Source organism: Trypanosoma cruzi, genomic scaffold (assembly GCF_000209065.1).
Source record: "Trypanosoma cruzi strain CL Brener 1047053516723 genomic scaffold, whole genome shotgun sequence".
Taxonomy (NCBI): domain Eukaryota; phylum Euglenozoa; class Kinetoplastea; order Trypanosomatida; family Trypanosomatidae; genus Trypanosoma; species Trypanosoma cruzi.
Window position 1 is genome coordinate 584,737 of NW_001849576.1, and position 18,273 is coordinate 603,009.

Here is an 18,273-nt window from a genome sequence, read left to right on the forward strand (position 1 = left end):
TTGCCAGGGGCATCCGTCCCCGATCCAGAGAGCATTGGGACCGGTCGCGGCACGCCACCGAGGGATGTCGACTCAGCTGCTCCCCAGAAGCATCCATCGCCAGAGGAGAAGGAAGTCGCCCCAGGTGCCACGACGGCAACGGAGTGATCTTGCCCAGCGACACCGCGGGTGCGCCGCAGGAGGCGGAGAAGAAGCGCGATCTTCCGGACAATGACGATGTGGCTGCCGATGGTGTTACTTCTGTTGTGGGACAATCATTATGAGATGAGGCCGCCAGCGACAAGGCCGGTGGCGGCGCCGCAGCCACGGGACCCAAGGGCCCTGATGCCGCTGATGACGCGCACGGCGCCGTGGACCCTCCGCCGAGGGAGGATGATGCAGCGGTGGGGCGCGGGGGGTGGGAGGCAGACATGAAGTACGCCTCGCCTTCGATCCACTGCAATAACACTGCTGCTGCTGCTTGTCCCTGTCTGCTGCTTGTCCCTTTCCGCTGCCGCCGCCGTGCCGAAACTCTATTGGGTGGCTGCATGGATGCCGCTGCACGACGAGGCGACTGCGGTTGAGTCCTGCGTGGCCCGCACTCAGCAGTGGTTGCAAGAGAGAAAAGCCCATATCAATTGGCATTTCCTATCAGGATATACATTTATGTGCTCTGCTTGTCTTTATAATTTTTACCAGGGATATGCTGTATACACTCTTTCTCTTTTGTGTTGGTTGCTAATGTGGCGGCACAACGCGTGTTTTAATGGGTTTTGGGATAACAATTTGTTCGACTTTTTCTGGAGAATAGTGTGGTGTTTTTGTGCGAGGGGTCTGTGTGGTTTTGATTTTTTATTTTTATTTATTTGCTTCGGCATTGTGTAATGATACTTCGCTTCTCCCATTATGTGTGTTTTGGTGTGTGCGGTAAATGAATTGTGTGAAATAGCAAAACATTGCTGCGTGGCGTGTTGCTGTCCTGTGGTGTGCTCGCTGTTGCGGTGGCATAGTGTGGTGCTCGTTGTATTACTCCTGTTGCGTTCGTTTCTGAAGTGTTGCTAGGGCACCGGGAGTGGATGCCTGTGGACGCAACCGTGCATTATGCGCTACACTGGTGGGAGGGGAGACTGACATAACTGGCGGGATTCAGTAAGGCGCGTTTTGCCCACAGACCCTGCAGCCGCAGCAGCCTGAGTGGCGCTTTGCATATGGACGTGTGGATTGGTTTCCTTTTGCGAGGCCTTTTTTACTGCTTGTCATTTTCCGCTCGGATACCGTGCCCGTGGCAGCTGCATTGGCATCAAAAGAGCCGTGTGTGTGTGGAGAGTCCTTGATTGAGTGCCTGCCTTACTTCTCTGTTTTGTCAATTGATTGTACCGTGTGCCGGCCAAACGGTTGACATGACGTTCTTCTGACGGCGGGGTCCACGTGACATGATTTTGCGTCGCGTGCTTTGTTGCGGGTGTGTGATTTCCGCGACATTCGTTGGGCGGTTGCCTGTTGGGTTGTTGAGGGCGGCGTGGCGACGGGTGTGGATGGACCCGATTGTGTGCCGTGGCTGTTCGTGTGGGGGAGCCGCGGGAAGGAGGAAGGCAGCGGAGCGATGGACTCCCGAGGAGTGCGGGGCGAGCAGCCATGAAGGTTGGCGACAGGGAACTCACTGCCCTGTGAGTTGCCGTGTGTGGTGTTTATTATTATTATTATTATTTGCGTGTTGGATGTGGCCGCTGTGGGGGAAGAATTTTTTTTTGCTTTCTTTTTCACGCCGTTTTGGGATCCTTTTCTGTACCGTGATCTCTGTGTTCCTGCCGCGCCGTGGCGTCCTCCTTCTCTTCCATTGGGGGCAGCTGCGTGTGGGTTTTACATGCCATGGAGTTGTGCGCCGTGCTGTCCGGTGTTTTATTGTTGCTTGTTATTCCTGCGTGCACGCGTCCCCCATGCTCATGACAACAACCCTCATGTAAACGCCACCCCTTCTTCTCCATGCTGCTGCTGCTGATGCGTTTGTGTGTTTGTTCTTCTCATCCTCCTCTCTTTGCTCCTCTCTAGACTCTGTGTGCAGCCGTGATGATGGTGACTGGCCGCCTGCTGTTGCTATGTGCCCTCTGTGTGCTGTGGTGCGGTGCCTGCGGTGGTGGATGTTCTGAAGCAGCTCTAGCCCTCCCGGTTACTGGTGAGTCCGAAGACAATAAACGTAAAGGTGAAAACAACACAACCGATGACGTTGGAGGAGGTGGCCCAACCGGTCAACCGGCAGTTACACAACCAGCAGCAGGATCGGTGCCTGTATCGGGAACGGAAGCGGAATCGGCACTACAACCCGCAGCACAAGCACTACAATCCGTAGCAAAGGCGTCAGGAACGGCAAATGCAACGACGGAAAACAACAAGAACACGACGAAAAAAGAAGATAAAACTGATAATGATGAATTGAAGAATGAGGAAAAGGAAGAGGAGGAAGAGGAGGAAGAAGAGGAAGAGGAAGATGAAGTAGAAGTGGATGATGGCAAGGAGAAAAAAGAAGAGACGGAGGAAGAGAAAAAGGAAGAAGAAAAAGATGATACCGGCACTACAGAGAGGATTTCAGAACGCGGTCAGGAAGAGCCAATATCACCTTCTCGTGTGGAGGAAGCATCGAATAAAACAAAACCCCAAAGAACTCAAACAACTGGCGACAAAGATCCAGCAGCTGATGGTGCAGGGACGCAAGAAGAAAAACAAAATGAAAATAAAGAAGCCAATCCGAAAAAAACACCAGTCGAAGCCACGGCCATGAAAACCACAACGCCGACGACTGGTGACAGTGACAGCAGCACCGCGGTCTCCCACAGCACCTCCCCTCTTTTGCTTCTTCCTCTTCTTGTTGCGTGTGCGGCTGCGGCTGCGGTGGTGGCCGCGTGAGAGTGAGGGAGAGAGAGCCGTGCACCGCCCGCACACACACTCTTCCTTCTCTCTGTGTGTGTCCCCTTGCATGGACTCTCGCCCTCACCTCACCCCACGAGGCACACACAATAATGTGCCCATTGTATATATGCATGCACACCCATGCAGGCCCGTTGGTGCTCTCTTTTACACGACACGCACCGCTGCCGTCCTGCCTGGCTGCATGGGCGGAGCACCGTAACTGTTTCTGTTTTATTGCATTGAGTGGGCGACCTCTCTCTCTCTCTCCCTCTGTGTGTGTGTGTTTTGCTTTACGGGAGCAATGAGAGTGTGCGCTGGTCGTCCCACGCTTCGGCTTTTTGTTTTGTTTTTTTTGTTTTTGCGTATTTTAAATTTTTTTCCTGTTTGTTTCAAAAAATTTTTTTGCTAGTCTTTTTCTGTCATTAATTTTTTTTACTAATCTCTCATCCTCATCCCTTCTTTTCTTTTTTTCTTTTCTACTCTTCCCTCTTTAATTGTTTGTTGATGCACTCTTCCTGTGAGGGGTGCCGTGTGTTTCCGCCCAACTGCTCCACTCGCACACCCACCGACACGCTCGTGACGACGGCCCTGTGCGCCTCGCCTGCTGCACGCATGAGGAGGGGCCGCGACGAACGGCGCGCTGAGGGAGCCGTGACGTGTGGGCGTGCGACGAGGGCCTGTGGGGCGGAGCACACATTTCTTCCCCTCTTGTTTTGTTTTCTTTGCGGCCAGGGCGGGCAGACACCCGCAGCGCCACACACACAGCCACACCCTGCCGCCGTGTTTTTAAGATTTTTTGCTTTTTTTTTGTGGATGGATGTGTGCCGCCACCGTGTGTGATTGTTGAGGTTGGGGTCGTACCGCATTTATTCCTGCGATCCAGCTGTGCCTCCTGCCGTGTTGATGTGCCTCCCTGTGCTCCTCTTTCTGCCTTTCCAGCACACAGAAAATAAGTGATTGCACGGTGCTCGGCAGGAATGCTCTTGGCGACGGCAGGACGTTGGCTTGCGTCCCGTGCTGAAATGGCAACACGGCTGCACAATGCCCGCCATGCGTGAAGGTGCTGCCTGCTCTTGGGGCATTCTTCTCTCCTCGTTGTATTTACTGTGCTGGGTTCGTGCGTTGCTTGGTGTGTGCTGACGCGTGACGGACGGTGCCACGATGGCCGCCTCTGACGATGACAGTCGCTGTGCTCTCGGCACACATCTACACACTCTTCCCTGTCTCCCTGTCGGAGTGATTGCGGCAGGGCATTGCTGCGAGCGTGATGGGGACCACGACGGCGTCATCCCTCGAGAACGTCCCACGCTCTGTTGGTTGTGGAGCGGCGAGGCGGTTTGCCTGCAGCTTGACTGACAGAACCGCACAGTCGCTTCAGTGCGGCCACTTCGTCGGCATCACCCGCTGCGGTGGTGTCCGCAAGAGCCGCAGCCTCGATGAGGATGGCGTCGTAGTTGTCTGGCAGCTCAGAACTTCAGGCCTTTCGCCCCTCAGGATTGCCCTTGCTGCTCGACTGGCGCAGCACCATCCCGGCATGGTTCTTCTGCAGGAGTGCAGGCACCAGGGTGCCCCAGCGACGAGGCTCATTGACTGCCGTGACTTCCACCAGGCCTGCAGTGGGCGTGCCGGTGGCGTGGCCTTCTTGGTGCGCCACACCTTGCCGTGCGAACGCCTTTTGCTCGTGACACCAACTGCCTGGAGACCACCGCCTTCCGCGTGTGCCCACCTGCCTGCCCCAGCATGTACGCGGTGAACCTCTGCAGCCTTCCTATAGTAATTGCTCACGCTGCTCACTTTGCGAGCACCATTCATCGTCTTGTTCCTATTGCGGTTGACCTGAATTCACACCACGAGCTGCGGGACGGTTGCTCGCCATCCACGACGGCAGGAGAGGACCCCGCCGCCACCCCAAGCGGCATGGAGATTGAGTTTTCCGACGACCCTGCACAGGCAACGTGGATCAGCGGCCGCAGCGTCTCGTTTCCCGATGTGATTGCGCAACGCGCACTGCGTGTCTCCCACTGGACGTCCACCTGTTTGAATGGACTCGGACCACCATCTGGTATTGCACACTGCAGGGACGGAGGACGGCATCCCGCGACAGGCAGGCATGCTGCCACGACGGAAACATGTCTTCGTTGTCCTGCGTGAAGCTGACTGTGATGCTTCCACCTCGGCGTGTGGAACGTTTCTGGCCGCTGTGACCACATGGTTTGAGATGCACCGCGGCACCGTACGAGCGGCAGCCGTGACATTCCCACAGGAATCTGTACGGACGTAATGGAGCACGCCGAGTGTGTTGCAGCGGCAGCCTGCCCCGAGCTGAAGTGCTCCGCAAGCGGGAGGACCGCAATCATGCCCTCCGTCGTGGCTTCTCCATGCTGCTAGAGGTCCGTGCGAAACAGCTTGGTGTCCTCTCGATCCCATGCCTGTGATGCCCCGAGGCATGGTGGCGCCACGTTCCTGCCCTCTGGGATCGGCTGTGCTGCGGTGCTGTTGGGACCGCGTCTGTGCTCTGCCTCCGCCGTAACCTCTTCCCGACGTGAGCACCGCCACTCCTTGCCGACCAGCAAGCGGGTGATGGACGTCCTCCTGTCCACTCCTCGGCAGACCGGCACGCACCCTGCAGATTACAAGCAACCCTTTATGTCGGTGGTGCCGTCCCTTCCTCACACTGAAGAGGCGGGACTGCCCCGACCTCCTCCGGAACCTCCACCTGGCGTGTCCACGGCACCTCCTCGTAGAACGACGAGCAGCGGATCAACGTCGCCCTGCCCAAGCTGCAGCAGCGTCTTCTCGTCCGTCCACAATATGAAGGCACACGCCCGACGCACTAACCCTCGCACTCCAATCGTTGCAGAAGGCCTCACATGTGGATTCTGCGACAGCTCCACGGTCTTCCCAACAGGTGCCTCACGCGCAGGTCACCACCAAAAATGTCAGGCGTACCAACGAGCAAAAAACGGACAACGCACCTCTGCAAGCTCCAATGACAGCCGTAGCCCTTCAGCCACTCCTCTGCTACAACCACCACCAGCCGCTGAGCCGCGACAATCCACGGGAGGCCCTGCCGCACACGCTGTGGGAATGCCGCCGTCCTCGACAACTGAGCATCCGACTATTTGGGAACACACCCTCTCGCACGACAGCACCATTCAAAAAGGAAAACTGGCCACATCGCTACGGACAGCCCGCAGGCCATTAACGAACAGTGGCTGCAAAGTATAACGAAACAAATATTTCCCTTTTCTCAGCATAGAAAAACGTCACCTTCACACTTGCAATTGACACTAATGAATTCATTGCGCAATACCGCTCTGAGCTGCAATACTTCATGGTGCCATCCACGTCCCTTGTCGACACATTGATGCGGGTGGGCGCCCATCATTCCTCCCAATGACGGTGCATTTCTGCGACGCACCCTCATATCCAAAAGGCACATCCCTCACCACAGCCGGGATCGACTTCGCCCTGTCCGCACGCATCGCCTTGTCAGAGAAGCAGGAATACGTCAGGCTGGCAGCAAAGCACCCGCTGGCACAACATATCACAACCAGAAGCACCGGCAGCACTGCAGACCGTGGGGTGACGTGGATCAACTGACGCATGCTTTACATGAAGGAAAACACTTCATGGCTTGACAAGAATAGGAAACACTCACAATATCTCAGAGAAAAGAAAACAAAGAATAAAAAATAAAAAGTCATACGTTCGCAGTCAAAGCAAACTGCCAATAATAGATAAAAAAGTAATGGGTGCACTCAACCACAAAAAACAATAAAAAAACAAAACAATAAAAACAAAGCGTGGGACAACTAGCGCACACACTCTCATTGCTCCCGTAAGGCAAAACACACACACAGGGAGAGAGAGAGAGGTCGCCCACTCAATGCAATGGAAACAAAGCAGTTACGGTGCTCCGCCCATGCAGCCAGGCAGGACGGCAGCGGTGCGTGTCGTGCAAAAGAGAGCACCAACGGTCCTGCATGGGTGTGCATGCATATATACAATGGGCACATTATGTGTGTGCCTCGTGGGGTGAGGTGAGGGCGAGAGTCCATGCAAGGGGACACACACACAGAGAGAGAAGGACGAGTGTGTGTGCGGGCGGTGCATGGCTCTCTCTCCCTCACTCTCACGCGGCCACCACCGCAGCAGCAGCCGCACACGCAACAAGAAGAAGAAGCAAAAGAGGGGAGGTGGTGTGCGAGGCCGCGGTGCTGCTGTCGCTGTCGCCAGTCGTCGCCGTTGTGGCTTTTACGGCTGTGGCTTCGACTGGTGTTTCCTTCGTATTGCCATGCTTATTTTTACTGTTTTTTGTGTCGTTTTTCCCTGCACCATCAGCAGTTGGATCATCGCTTGTTATCCCTTCTTCAGTGCCACTGTTATCGTCGTTACTCTCAAAACCGCTTTTAGTTGAAGATGTTGTTTGTGCTGGTTCACCACGACCGTTAAATGTTGCATCCCGCTGGTTGGCAGTGGCGGAGGCGCTGGCTGGGTTTCGTGGATTGCTGTTTGACTCCTTGCTCTCGTGAACACCTTGTGACTGTTGCACTAACACGACATCTTGAGGATCGGGCTGTTCGCTTTCTTGTGCCGGGTCAATATCTTCCGATTGTTTTTCATCCTTTTTCCGCGCCGCTGCTGGTGTGTTTCCTTGTTCTGATGATGTTAATTTCGGTGCCGCTGTTGCTGCCAACGCTGCTGGGACTGGTGAATCTTCTGGTGATGGCGCTGCCGTTGGCGGCTGTCCTTGCGTCGTTGGTTGTACTGGCGTTGCTGGTGATTGTGCTGTTGGGATTCCTTCTGCTGGTGCTGCTGCTGGCGCTTTTTCGTGCTTTGATTGTGGTGGTGATGATGCTTCCTCTTTTGTTGGATCATTGGGTATTTCTGTCTCTGCTGTCTCTACTGTTTCCTCTTCTCGCTCTTCTTCCTCAAGATCATCAACAACGTCATAATCTTCTTCATCACCATCTGCATCATCTTCTTCTTTATCCTCTGAGGATGCGGGATGTTTTTTTCCTTTAACATCTCCTGCTTCATCTTTTTTGCCCTGGGGTTCTTCTGGGGACTTTCCAATTTCTTTTAATTCCGGCAGAGATCCACCACCTATCCCTGAAAGATCCGCCCTCTCCTCAGAACCATCAGCAGCAGCTCCAGCAGTGCCGCACCACAGCACACAGAGGGCACACACCAGCAGCACACGGCCAGTCATAGTCATCATCATCACGGCTGCACACACAGTCTAGGGAGGGGCAAAGAGAGGAGGATGAGAAGAACACACACACACACATCAGCAGCAGCAGCATGGAGAAGAAGGGGTGGCGTTTACATGAGGGTTGTTGTCATGAGCATGGGGGACGCGTGCACGCAGGAATAACAAGCAACAATAAAACACCGGACAGCACGGCGCACAACTCCACGGCATGTAAAACCCACACGCAGCTGCCCCCAATGGAAGAGAAGGAGGACGCCACGGCGCGGCAGGAACACAGAGATCACGGTACAGAAAAGGATCCCAAAACGGCGTGAAAAAGAAAGCAAAAAAAAATTCTTCCCCCACAGCGGCCACATCCAACAACGCAAGTAATAATAACAGAAACAAACACCACACACGGCAACTCACAGCGGCAGTGAGTTCCCTGTCGCCAATCTTCATGACTGCACGCTACCGCACTCCTCGTGAGTCCATCGCTCCGCTGCCTTCCTCCTTCCCACGGCTCCCCCGCACGAACAGCCACGGCACACAATCGGGTCCATCCGCACCCGTCGCCACGCCGCCCTCAACGACCCAACAGTCAACCGCCCAAAAACAGTTGCGGAAATCACACACCCGCAACAAAGCACGCGACGCAACATCATGTCACGTGGACCCCGCCGTCAGAAGAACGTCATGTCAACCGTTTGGCCGGCACACGGTACATTCGATCGACAGAACAGAGAAGGAAGGCAGGTACTCAATCAAGGACTCTCCACACACACAGCCCTTTTGATGCCGCCGCTGCTGCCACGGGCACGGTACCCGAGCGGAGAATGACAAGCAGTGAAAAAATCCTCGCAAGAGAGAAACAATCCACACGTCCATATGCAAAGCGCCACTCAGGCTGCTGCGGCTGCAGGGTCCGTGGGCAAAAATGCGCCTTACTGAATCCCGCCAGTTATGTCAGTCTTCCCTCCCACCAATGTAGCGCATAATGCACGGTGTGCATCAACAGGCATCCGCTCCCGGTGCCCTAGCAACACTTCAGAACACACTTAATGGAGAAGGGAAGTACCATTACACAATGCCAAAGCAGCTAAATAAAAATAGGGAAATCAAAACCCACAGATCCCTCGTACACGCACACAAACACCCCACAGTATCCTCCAGAAGAAGCCAAACAATTTCTTATCCCAACCCATAATACAAGCGTGGTGCCGCCACATCAGCGACCGACAAAAGAGGGAGAGTGCATACAGCATGTCCCTGGTACAAAGTATACGGACAAGCAGAGCGTATGTATACACTGATAGGAACATGCCAGTTGATATAGGCCTTTCTCTCTTGCACCCACTGCTGAGTGTTGGCACCGCGGCGGCAGCGGCAAGCAGAAGAATCAGCGGAAAGGGACAAGCAGCAGCCGCACTGTTATTGCCGTGGATCGGAGGCGGGGCGTCCTTCATATCTGCTTCCCAACCCCCGCGCGCACCACCGCCGCTTCATCCTCCCTCGGCGGAGGGTCCACGGCGCCCTGCGCGTCATCAGCGGCATCAGGGCTCCTGGGTCCCGTGGCTGTGGCACCGCCACCGGCCTTGTCGCTGGCGGCCTCATCTCATAATGATTGTCCCACAACAGACGTCACGCCATCGGCGGCCACATCGTCGATGTCCGGAAGATCGCTCTCCTTCTCCGCCTCCTGCGGCGCACCCGCGGTCTCGCTGGGCAAGAGCACTCCGTTGCCGTCGTGGCACCTGAGGCGACTTCCCTCTCCTCTGGCGACGGATGCTTCAGGGGAATAGCCGTGTAGACATCCTTCGGTGGTGTGCCGCGACCGGTCCCAATGCTCTCCGCAACGGGGACGGATGCCCGTAGCAAAGCTTGTTCAGTAGATGCCGGTAAAACCGTCCTGCTCCACACGCTCTCTCCTCGCCGTCCCACGAAACTATTGGAAGTAGGCTACCGCTGGTGAAAGATATCGTGCACACCTGCGCGTGGTCACGGCAAATAGCGTTTCCCTCGTCGTAGGGCGGAGCAACTCACGCAATCGTCGCCTCGGCCGTGCATGGGACCAACGGACGTTACCCTCTTCAGTCACTTCCAGATGCAATTACATGCCGAGGCACTTCAATGCCGCATGCGTGGCAGCAGTCAGATGTGTCTCCTCCGGGTCCCTCGCATCCGTCGTGTTGTTGGGAAGCGTGTCCAGACACCACGAAGAGGGCTCATCCCCAGGCACCGCAGACAAAGATTCTCCCTCCAAATAACAGCGGCAGCATCCCTCACATCCAGTGCGGGATAAATGATGGGGCAACGGTCCATCGGGCGTTTGGCTGAGCTTCATGGATACTCCGTCTACACAGCAACCACTGGAACAACGATCTGACGCGCTGCGTCTGGCAGAAACGCCCAATGCGCAAAGCATGTGGCGATATTCATTCATTTTCAGTGCGGAGCACTTCTTCTGCGGCAGCCGGCACTCCCAATCGGTGCCATCCACTCATCCCTCGCGTGGTGTTGTGATAAGTGCGCCTCCATCGTCCTCCCGTCCCCATCGTTATCCTGCAGCTCCATGCCATCAATGTCGTCGCAGTCGTGGTGCTCCCTCGCAGCCATCGCGGCAGTCGTCGAGTCCACCACCACCGACAACGCCCTGCCACGCACACAGGCAACATTCCTCACCATGCTGCGGCTGGCCATGTGCAGGCAGTTGAACCCGAGAGCATGGGCCATCAGGTGTGCGGCGATGCGTCCGTGAAATGAAACGACCGGGAAAGTGCATGGCGCCAGCGACGGGACGGCCATCCTCCAGCGCGGCGCACAGCAGTGCCCACACACCACCAAGCGCCGCAGCCACGCACAGCACCATGACAGAATCGGCAACACCAGTGGAACAATGCCCAGCAGGCACCGTGAACCAACTGCAAACGCTGCCCGTGGCAAATGAGGACACAATCAACGGACCCTCCATTGGCCGGACGAGCAGACGATCCGCATGCAGTTTGACAGCAGCAGGGACAGTCTCCTCGGCAAGAGCGTTCTCGTGCGCAGAGGTCAAAACACCATTCTTACAGCCAAACGCGCCGTCGAACGAATTCGCTGTGCAGGACCGGGAGAAGTCGCAGTGCCTCCTGCTCTCACACGGGTCCGTTTTTGGCACTTTAATGCGGACGGGCACCCATCGGGCCTTCCAGACGCCGCTGCACACCTGCAACGCATCCAGCGCCCTGAGATGCATTCTCCCCACCGTCACCGGTATCGACCTCGCCGTCGGAGAAGACCACATCGTCAAAGAATCAGGAATAATTCAGGGAGACAACAAAGCAACCGCTGACAAATCAAATCGCAAAGATCATCAATAGCAGCACCAGAAGCGATGCAGACCGTGGGGTTAACGTGGATCAACGGACGCATATCATAAGCCAAAGAAAATCTAATTGGCTTGAGAAGAATACAAGAGGCTGACAAACTCACAGAAGAACAGAAACAATATGAAACAAAAAAAGGTTCACGTCTCCAAAGTCAAAGCAAATTGCCAATCAAAAACGCGCGACAAAGGTGGACTGAACCACAACACAATTACAACAATGAAAAAACAAAAACAAAGTGTGGGACGACCAGCGCACACACACTCTCATTGCTCCCGTAAAGCAAAACACACACACAGAGGGAGAGAGAGAGAGGTCGCCCACTCAATGCAATGGAAACAAAACAGAAACAGTTACGGTGCTCCGCCCATGCAGCCAGGCAGAACGGCAGCGGTGCGTGTCGTGCAAAAGAGTGCACCAACGGGCCTGCATGGGTGTGCATGCATAAATACAATGGGCACATTATTGTCTCTGTCTCGTGGGGTGAGGTGAGGGCGAGAGTCCATGCAAGGGGACGCACACACAGAGAGAGAAGGACGAGTGTGTGTGCGGGCGGTGCATGGCTCTCTCACACTCACTCTCACGCGGCCACCACCGCAGCCGCACAAGCAACAACAACAAGAAGAAGCAAAAGAGGGGAGGTGGTGTGGGAGACCGCGGTGTTGCTGTCGCTGTCGCCAGGCTTCGTCGTAGTATCATTCGTTGGGGCTGTAGTTGTTGCTGCTAGGTTTCCTCCTGTTGTTGAATCTGCCGGTGGTGGTGAGCGTTCCGCAGTTGGTTTTTCTGCCGGCGCTCCCGTTACTGTCGCTGTGGGTGGTACTGGAGATGCTGGCAGTTGTGGTTGAAGTGTTGTTGGTGCGTTGCTGGCGGTAGTCGATACGCCGGAAGAGCCTTTCGTCCCCACGGCACTCTGCCCCGCGGCGGTGTAATTTGCATCCCCGTCAGCAACTCGACTCGTTTCATTTTCTTGTGTTTCAGAGGAGTGCTGTTTTGCATCGGGTGTTGACGTCTCCGGTGTCTCCCTGTTGAGTGGTGCGTTCCCTGAATATGTTGTTGGCCCTGACTGCTCATTGTTTTTTAAAGATTTCGTGTCCTGAGTGGATGGTGCACCGCCATTCATCTGTGAAGCGTCTCCATTGTTGGAAATGGGAGATAAAGAAGCACCACCGGAAGGTGGCCCGGAAATATGACCTTCTCTTCCTTTAGGATCTTTATTTTTATCAAGACTGCCACCAATAACATTTCGACCGGTGCCTTTAATTCCAACGGGACCAGCATCGGCTTCACCGAGATCAGATGCTTGTGATGGCGATTTTGCTGGTGGTACTTGTAGCTTTGGTGGCTGCCCTGTTGATTTTTGTGAGTTTTCTTTTGGTTGTCCTGGCGTTCTCGGTGATCCTTGCATTAGTGCTGGCGTCGGTGGTGGGGATGTTATTCTGCCTGCTGTCGTCGGTGGTGTTGATTGTGGTAGTGTTCCTTTATCCTTTGTTTGAGATTTCTGTTTCACCGTTAGTTCTTTGCCTTCCTCTTCTACTTGCTGTTCATGTACTTCATTGCGTTGTGTTCCGAGGGCTTCTCCTTCTACTTCTTCCTTCCCAACATTCCCTGTTGGTGGTTCGTTGACCAGGTTCCCTTGCTCACTGACGTTAGTGCCTGATCGTGTATCCAACGAGTGACCCGCGGACCCTAAGCCCTCATCGACTGACTCCGATAATTCCGGTTTTCCTGCTTTTTCGTCTCTAAAATCAGACTGCGAACCTCCCAATGGACCCTCCTTTATTCCGCCATCGACAACATCATTCGCCACCGACCCCACCACCGTAGCACCGCACCACAGCACGCAGAGGGCACACACCAGCAGCACACGGCCAGTCATCATCATCGCCATCACTCCTGTCACTTGCGTGTAGCCTTCAGCACAAACTAACGCCCCGTCAACGCAGAGTGAAAGCAATGAAAAAAAGAGAGAGACAAGTCACACAGCCACGTCACACACAATAACAAATGATAGCAGCCCAGCAACAAGTGGCAGCACCCCAGCAACACGCACGTCGAGGCAGAGGGAATCAGTGCGATTGCAGAACTCGAACACCGCCCTGCAAACCAGAAGTTTTAGAAAAAAAGCAAAAGGGTTGAGGGTCCGGCAGGACTCCCAAAAAGTAAAAGAAAAATATGAAACATCGATCAGGCACGACTTTCATTTCATGTGCCATACGGCACAATAAAACGACCATTTGTGTGTCTGTGTATACATAACGCCCGCACCGAAAAAGTAAATTAAATAAAAAAGATCGTCCTGTTCGATGAGTCCACACAACACTCTTCACATTTCATCGCGGCATCAGACCTGTTCCTCCAATCCTCCTTTCGTGCAGTCCGTGGGACGCACTGCAATGAGGCCGGCACCGCGTGTGGGCAACAAAAACAAGAGGGAGAAGCACGTCACACATGGCAGTGTGCAGAAACCGACCATTGAATAAAGGAACGGCAAGGATACGTATTATTCCAGGAAAAACAAAACAAACGGTAAAATGTAAATAATAAAAGAAAACACGCATGCAACGCGGGACACGTTCTCCGTGAGGAGCCGCAATTCCACACTCTTCGGCTCACAAGACCGCCACAACTCCACACAATCCCAGAAGAAGTAGCAACGCCCAATACACACACACACGCACAGTGCCGTCAACAGCTAACTCGCGCAGTGTCAATTTCGCGTCGTTGAGCAGGGCAAAGCAGTCGTGTAGACTCCCGCCGCTCCCGGAATACTGCGCGGTGAATTCTCGTAATTGGGGTTTGTTCTCGTGTCCAGGGGCATTGCGTTGACTCAATCCGTACGCATCACCCTCAGCAACAAATCCACTGCCTGCAACGCCGTTTCCTAAAAAGAGAGATTTGTGTCCCGTGGCGTTGCGCCCACTCACCTCGTCCGTGTTATCCGCAGCAACGTGTTCCCTGCCGCCACAAGTAACAGACATGATCCCGGATGCATTCGACGCCAATAACATTCTCGGACCGTTGGCAAAGGAAGGCCTCTTCATGGATGCATTCGGGACCATCACTTCGATCGGATTGCTGGCAAACTCAGGCCTCGTCTCGGACGTGTTGGTCGCCGTGTTGGATGCGGGACTCGGATCGACGGTGTTGTGTCCGTCAGCCGCCGCAGACTGTCGCCAATCCTCGTTCTGACGTGACGGCTCAGCATTAACTTGCGGCGCAGTTGTCCCACCAGATTTTGTGTCATCCCTCCCTTCACGGGGTGGCGGCAACTGACAGATGCCGTCCGGTCAGCATCGCTGCTCCGTGCAGGCGGATGGATGGTTCCATCGGGGGAAAATTGACCCCACCACAATTCATAAGGGCCGGCGTATTTATGCGTCGTCACATTCATCGTGGAGGCAGCGGTGGCCCCTTCCTCCTTCCTTGCACAGCTGGCAGCACAGTTGATACATGTGTGCACCGCATTGGCCACATGGCACACAGCGCCCAGCTCACCATTCCTGCCATGCATGCGCACACCAAAGCCATTGAAAGTATAATTCTCATGCTGAGCCTCAGCACCGGCAGCAGAACACTTCTTCCACGCCCACACACGCACATGCACGCAATGGCTCAGGCCGCCGTCACTCGAAGCACACGACACATCCACCGGCACAACCACCGCATCCGCATCACCAGATACATGTCCAGGACTCCCAGCAACCGTCACGCACACGGACGAGCAGCAGCAGCACAAGAGCGCAAGGACCAACACGGCGCCGCACCGTCGTTATCACAGTCATCATCACCCGTAGTGGAGCCGCTGGAGCCAGTCAGCTGATCGGTGAGACAGAAGAAAAAGAATGCAAGAGGGAGATGGACGGGGCACAGCGGATACAGCGAGAGAGCAGACAACATGAGGAGAGGGCAGCAGGCCCAGCCGCACAGTTCACGCACCACGAGACGGCATGCACGCGAGGAAGGCACACAACGCCAGCAGCCACCCACCATGCAGGAGGAGAACACATCCACCTCCATCTCCTCCCAGCTCATCTCCACAGCCAACGGGAAATAGCCACGGCCCGCAGCCACCACACAACGCACACGGAGCGAGCACCCACCACACCAGCCACAGCCGCTAGCGAACCCTCATCCATCATGACGCGGCAAAAAAACTTCCAGCCATCCCGCCATCAATTGGACGCGGAGCCCAACTCAACGCGGCCGCACGCGGTGCTCCACACCCGCAGAAGAAAAGACTCGGGCTGCGCACTCCTTCTCCTCATGGCCACGAAAGAAGACAACAGCCGCCACACGCAACTGCCAGCATGCACTGCAAAAGAAGCATTCAAATCCACTGCAATGTGCATCTTGTGTGTGTGGTTGTGTGTGCCTGCAGAAACACAAAGCAAAGAAGTAGAAAAAACAGGAGCAGAGTATGTGGAGAGACGCACAAAAAAATGTACAGCGGAGGTGCATGGCGGAAGCAACAAGAAGAACACCGCTCAAACTCACGATTCCACCGCAGCCCAAGCAGCGGCAATTCATTAAAAAAATTATTTAAAACAAAAAAGCTTCCCCCTTCATCTTACACAAACCCCATCACACAAAATAATTACAAATAAAAAAGAAATCGTCCATTACTGCTCCACACAAATTTAAAAAAGCAGCCGGCTGCCGTGTGGCCACACCAAACCGTCTGCATATATTTTGTCCGAAAATAAAATTAAAAGATATTTAAATATCCTTCAACCGTCCGACCCTCTGTGTGTCCGCACATCGTTTATATTTCATGGGGTCATCGGCGTGTTGCTGCTCCCCTCAGCCCTCCCATCGGCGCGTGAGTGCGGCCCGCAGAGCACAGTCGCCCGTGTGTGTGGGAACCGAGAGAAGCACGCAGACATGATGGCGGTCGCGTCACTCCATCGGGAGAGTGAGCGCAGCAAAAGAAAAGAAATCTTAAAAACACGGCGGCAGGGTGTGGCTGTGTGTGTGGCGCTGCGGGTGTCTGCCCGCCCTGGACCGCAAAGAAAACAAAACAAGAGGGGAAGAAATGTGTGCTCCGCCCCACAGGCCCTCGTCGCACGCCCACACGTCACGGCTCCCTCAGCGCGCCGTTCGTCGCGGCCCTCCTCATGCGTGCAGCAGGCGAGGCGCACAGGGCCGTCGTCATGAGCGTGTCGGTGGGTGTGCGAGTGGAGCAGTTGGGCGGGAAACACACGGCACCCCTCACAGGAAGAGTGCAGCAACAAACAATTAAAAAAGGGAAGAGTAGAAAAGAAAAAACGTCCACAGTGATTGCCCCCAAAAGCAAAAAAAAAAAAAAAAAAGGGATGTGGGAGTTAGGTTAGAAAAAAATGAATTTTAAAACAAGATATCCAAAAACAGGAAAATAAATTTAAATTATGCACAAACAAGTAAAAGTATCAGAGATATTAGTTATCGGGGAAGTAATTCTGTGCAAGGGAGGGCGCAACTGTTCCACGCGGCAGCCAGTCACTCCTCACAGAGCCGCAAACCCCCACAGTCCCAACAGAAGAAGGAGGAACGACAGCAGTCCGCTCCCACGCATGGTGCCGCCATCGCTGTTATTCCCCTGCGACAAATTTCCGAGGCTGCCGTTGAGTGCCGCAGCATTTACTTCCCTGACCTGTGAGTGTACCCCTTCCTTCTGCCCATCCGTTCCTTCCGCCGTCTCCCAATCCTCACCAGAGTTCACGCTCATCTCCTTTTTCACTGCAGGTTCAACTTTCCCCTCGCCATTAGAGGCAGGAGTGTTTGCATCTGCTGAAGAAGTAGTAACGGAAGCTGCACTGGATACACCGCCAGCACCAGCACCAATATTCGCCTTCAACGGTTCCTCCTCCAATGGCAGTTGCCCGGCAGAATTAGGTCGGGGCAGGGCTAGCTGCACATCTGGTGCACTTGTCGCTGGTGATTGAGTGTCCACCAATGTCGTCGGACCTTCCGGCTTCGGAATAGTAATTTTATTTTTGGCAAGCGCGGTAATCTCTGCGGAACTCAACGGGCGGTTGTACAGCAGGACGTTCCTCACAGTCACAGACACGCCTTCTTGGCCCTCTGCGCGGCCTCCATCCCCTCCAATGTAGAAGTGTGAGATCTCCTTCGAATCCGCAATTTTCAGTACACATTCTTCATCCCCACCCACAGGCTGACCATCGACGTACGCAGAGCTCTGGTTGCCGTTCCGTAGCAAAACTACCACGTGTTCTGATGTCTTTGTCTCCCAATCGCTGCTGTACTTCTTGTTCTCTCTGCCATCGCACAGTAATATCCATTTCTTTTCTTTGTTGTTGTACGACAGTCCCAAAAGAACTGGATTCTCATTGTCATTCATCTTCGCACCCATCAATGGAATAGGGGTAACTCCCTCCTTCGGCTCACCGTGGAAGGACACCGTCGCCACAAGAGTGAATTTGTGGTTCGCAAAGTGGTACAGCTGATTCTCCCCTTGCTTGCCAACAGGCCACTCCGCCCACGCACCACGCCCTTTAAATGTTACGCCGTTATCCGTTTTCTCCGCCCCATTCGTTACTGTGGCGTTCACCCCGAGGTACTCGTCCTTCCATGTGTCATTAGAGAAGTTGCCGGACAAAAAGCCAACCAGCCCATCCGTGATCGTACCAGTAGTGCTGCAGGCAGTGTCAGTTGAGGTGTCCTCCAGAGCATTCTCAGAAGGGCACAGCTTGGAGACACGTTCGTCCACTTCCTTCCAGGTCGTCAGCACCTCCCTCACCCGCTTCAGCTGCTCAGTCAGAAGCACTGAAACCATACCGGATGACGATTCGCCCTTCTTCTTCTCGTACAGTGCAATCAACTCCTCTT

General features: G+C 54.6%; 5 protein-coding genes and 1 pseudogene across 5 annotated transcripts, besides 13 other annotated features; 1 reads left to right on the plus strand and 5 right to left on the minus strand.

Moving 5' to 3' along the window:
* Window positions 1-1,579: part of a sequence feature (areas not merged during assembly with more than two copies in the genome that could not be assigned to a particular haplotype) that runs on past the window's edge.
* Window positions 827-847: a sequence feature (AT_rich).
* Window positions 1,580-2,449: a sequence feature (heterozygous, non-Esmeraldo-like haplotype).
* Window positions 1,668-1,687: a microsatellite.
* Tc00.1047053508221.960 (mucin-associated surface protein (MASP), putative) lies at window positions 2,047-2,880 on the plus strand (the record flags this gene model as incomplete). Its single annotated transcript, XM_816936.1, has 1 exon — window positions 2,047-2,880. One exon carries the CDS (start codon window positions 2,047-2,049, stop codon window positions 2,878-2,880), a length of 834 nt encoding a protein of 277 aa, XP_822029.1.
* Window positions 2,412-2,537: a sequence feature (GA-rich).
* Window positions 2,450-7,149: a sequence feature (areas not merged during assembly with more than two copies in the genome that could not be assigned to a particular haplotype).
* Window positions 3,220-3,374: a sequence feature (T-rich).
* Tc00.1047053508221.970 (mucin-associated surface protein (MASP), putative) lies at window positions 7,019-8,110 on the minus strand (the record flags this gene model as incomplete). Its single annotated transcript, XM_816937.1, has 1 exon — window positions 7,019-8,110. The coding sequence occupies one exon, from the start codon at window positions 8,108-8,110 to the stop codon at window positions 7,019-7,021; it is 1,092 nt and encodes a 363-aa protein (XP_822030.1).
* Window positions 7,150-7,163: a sequence feature (haploid, Esmeraldo-like haplotype).
* Window positions 7,164-8,113: a sequence feature (heterozygous, non-Esmeraldo-like haplotype).
* Window positions 7,565-7,712: a microsatellite.
* Window positions 8,114-17,283: a sequence feature (areas not merged during assembly with more than two copies in the genome that could not be assigned to a particular haplotype).
* Window positions 10,191-11,495, minus strand: Tc00.1047053508221.990 (annotated as a pseudogene).
* Window positions 12,029-13,336, minus strand: Tc00.1047053508221.1010 (mucin-associated surface protein (MASP), putative; the record flags this gene model as incomplete). The annotated part of the gene is made up of 1 exon (XM_816938.1): window positions 12,029-13,336. The coding sequence occupies one exon, from the start codon at window positions 13,334-13,336 to the stop codon at window positions 12,029-12,031; it is 1,308 nt and encodes a 435-aa protein (XP_822031.1).
* Window positions 14,058-14,507, minus strand: Tc00.1047053508221.1020 (uncharacterized protein; the record flags this gene model as incomplete). Its single annotated transcript, XM_816939.1, has 1 exon — window positions 14,058-14,507. One exon carries the CDS (start codon window positions 14,505-14,507, stop codon window positions 14,058-14,060), a length of 450 nt encoding a protein of 149 aa, XP_822032.1.
* Window positions 16,145-16,172: a sequence feature (AT_rich).
* Tc00.1047053508221.1050 (trans-sialidase, putative) lies at window positions 16,931-18,273 on the minus strand (the record flags this gene model as incomplete). Its single annotated transcript, XM_816940.1, has 1 exon — window positions 16,931-18,273. A coding segment is annotated over one exon (1,343 nt), but the record flags the coding sequence as incomplete, so codon positions are not given.
* Window positions 17,284-18,273: a sequence feature (heterozygous, non-Esmeraldo-like haplotype).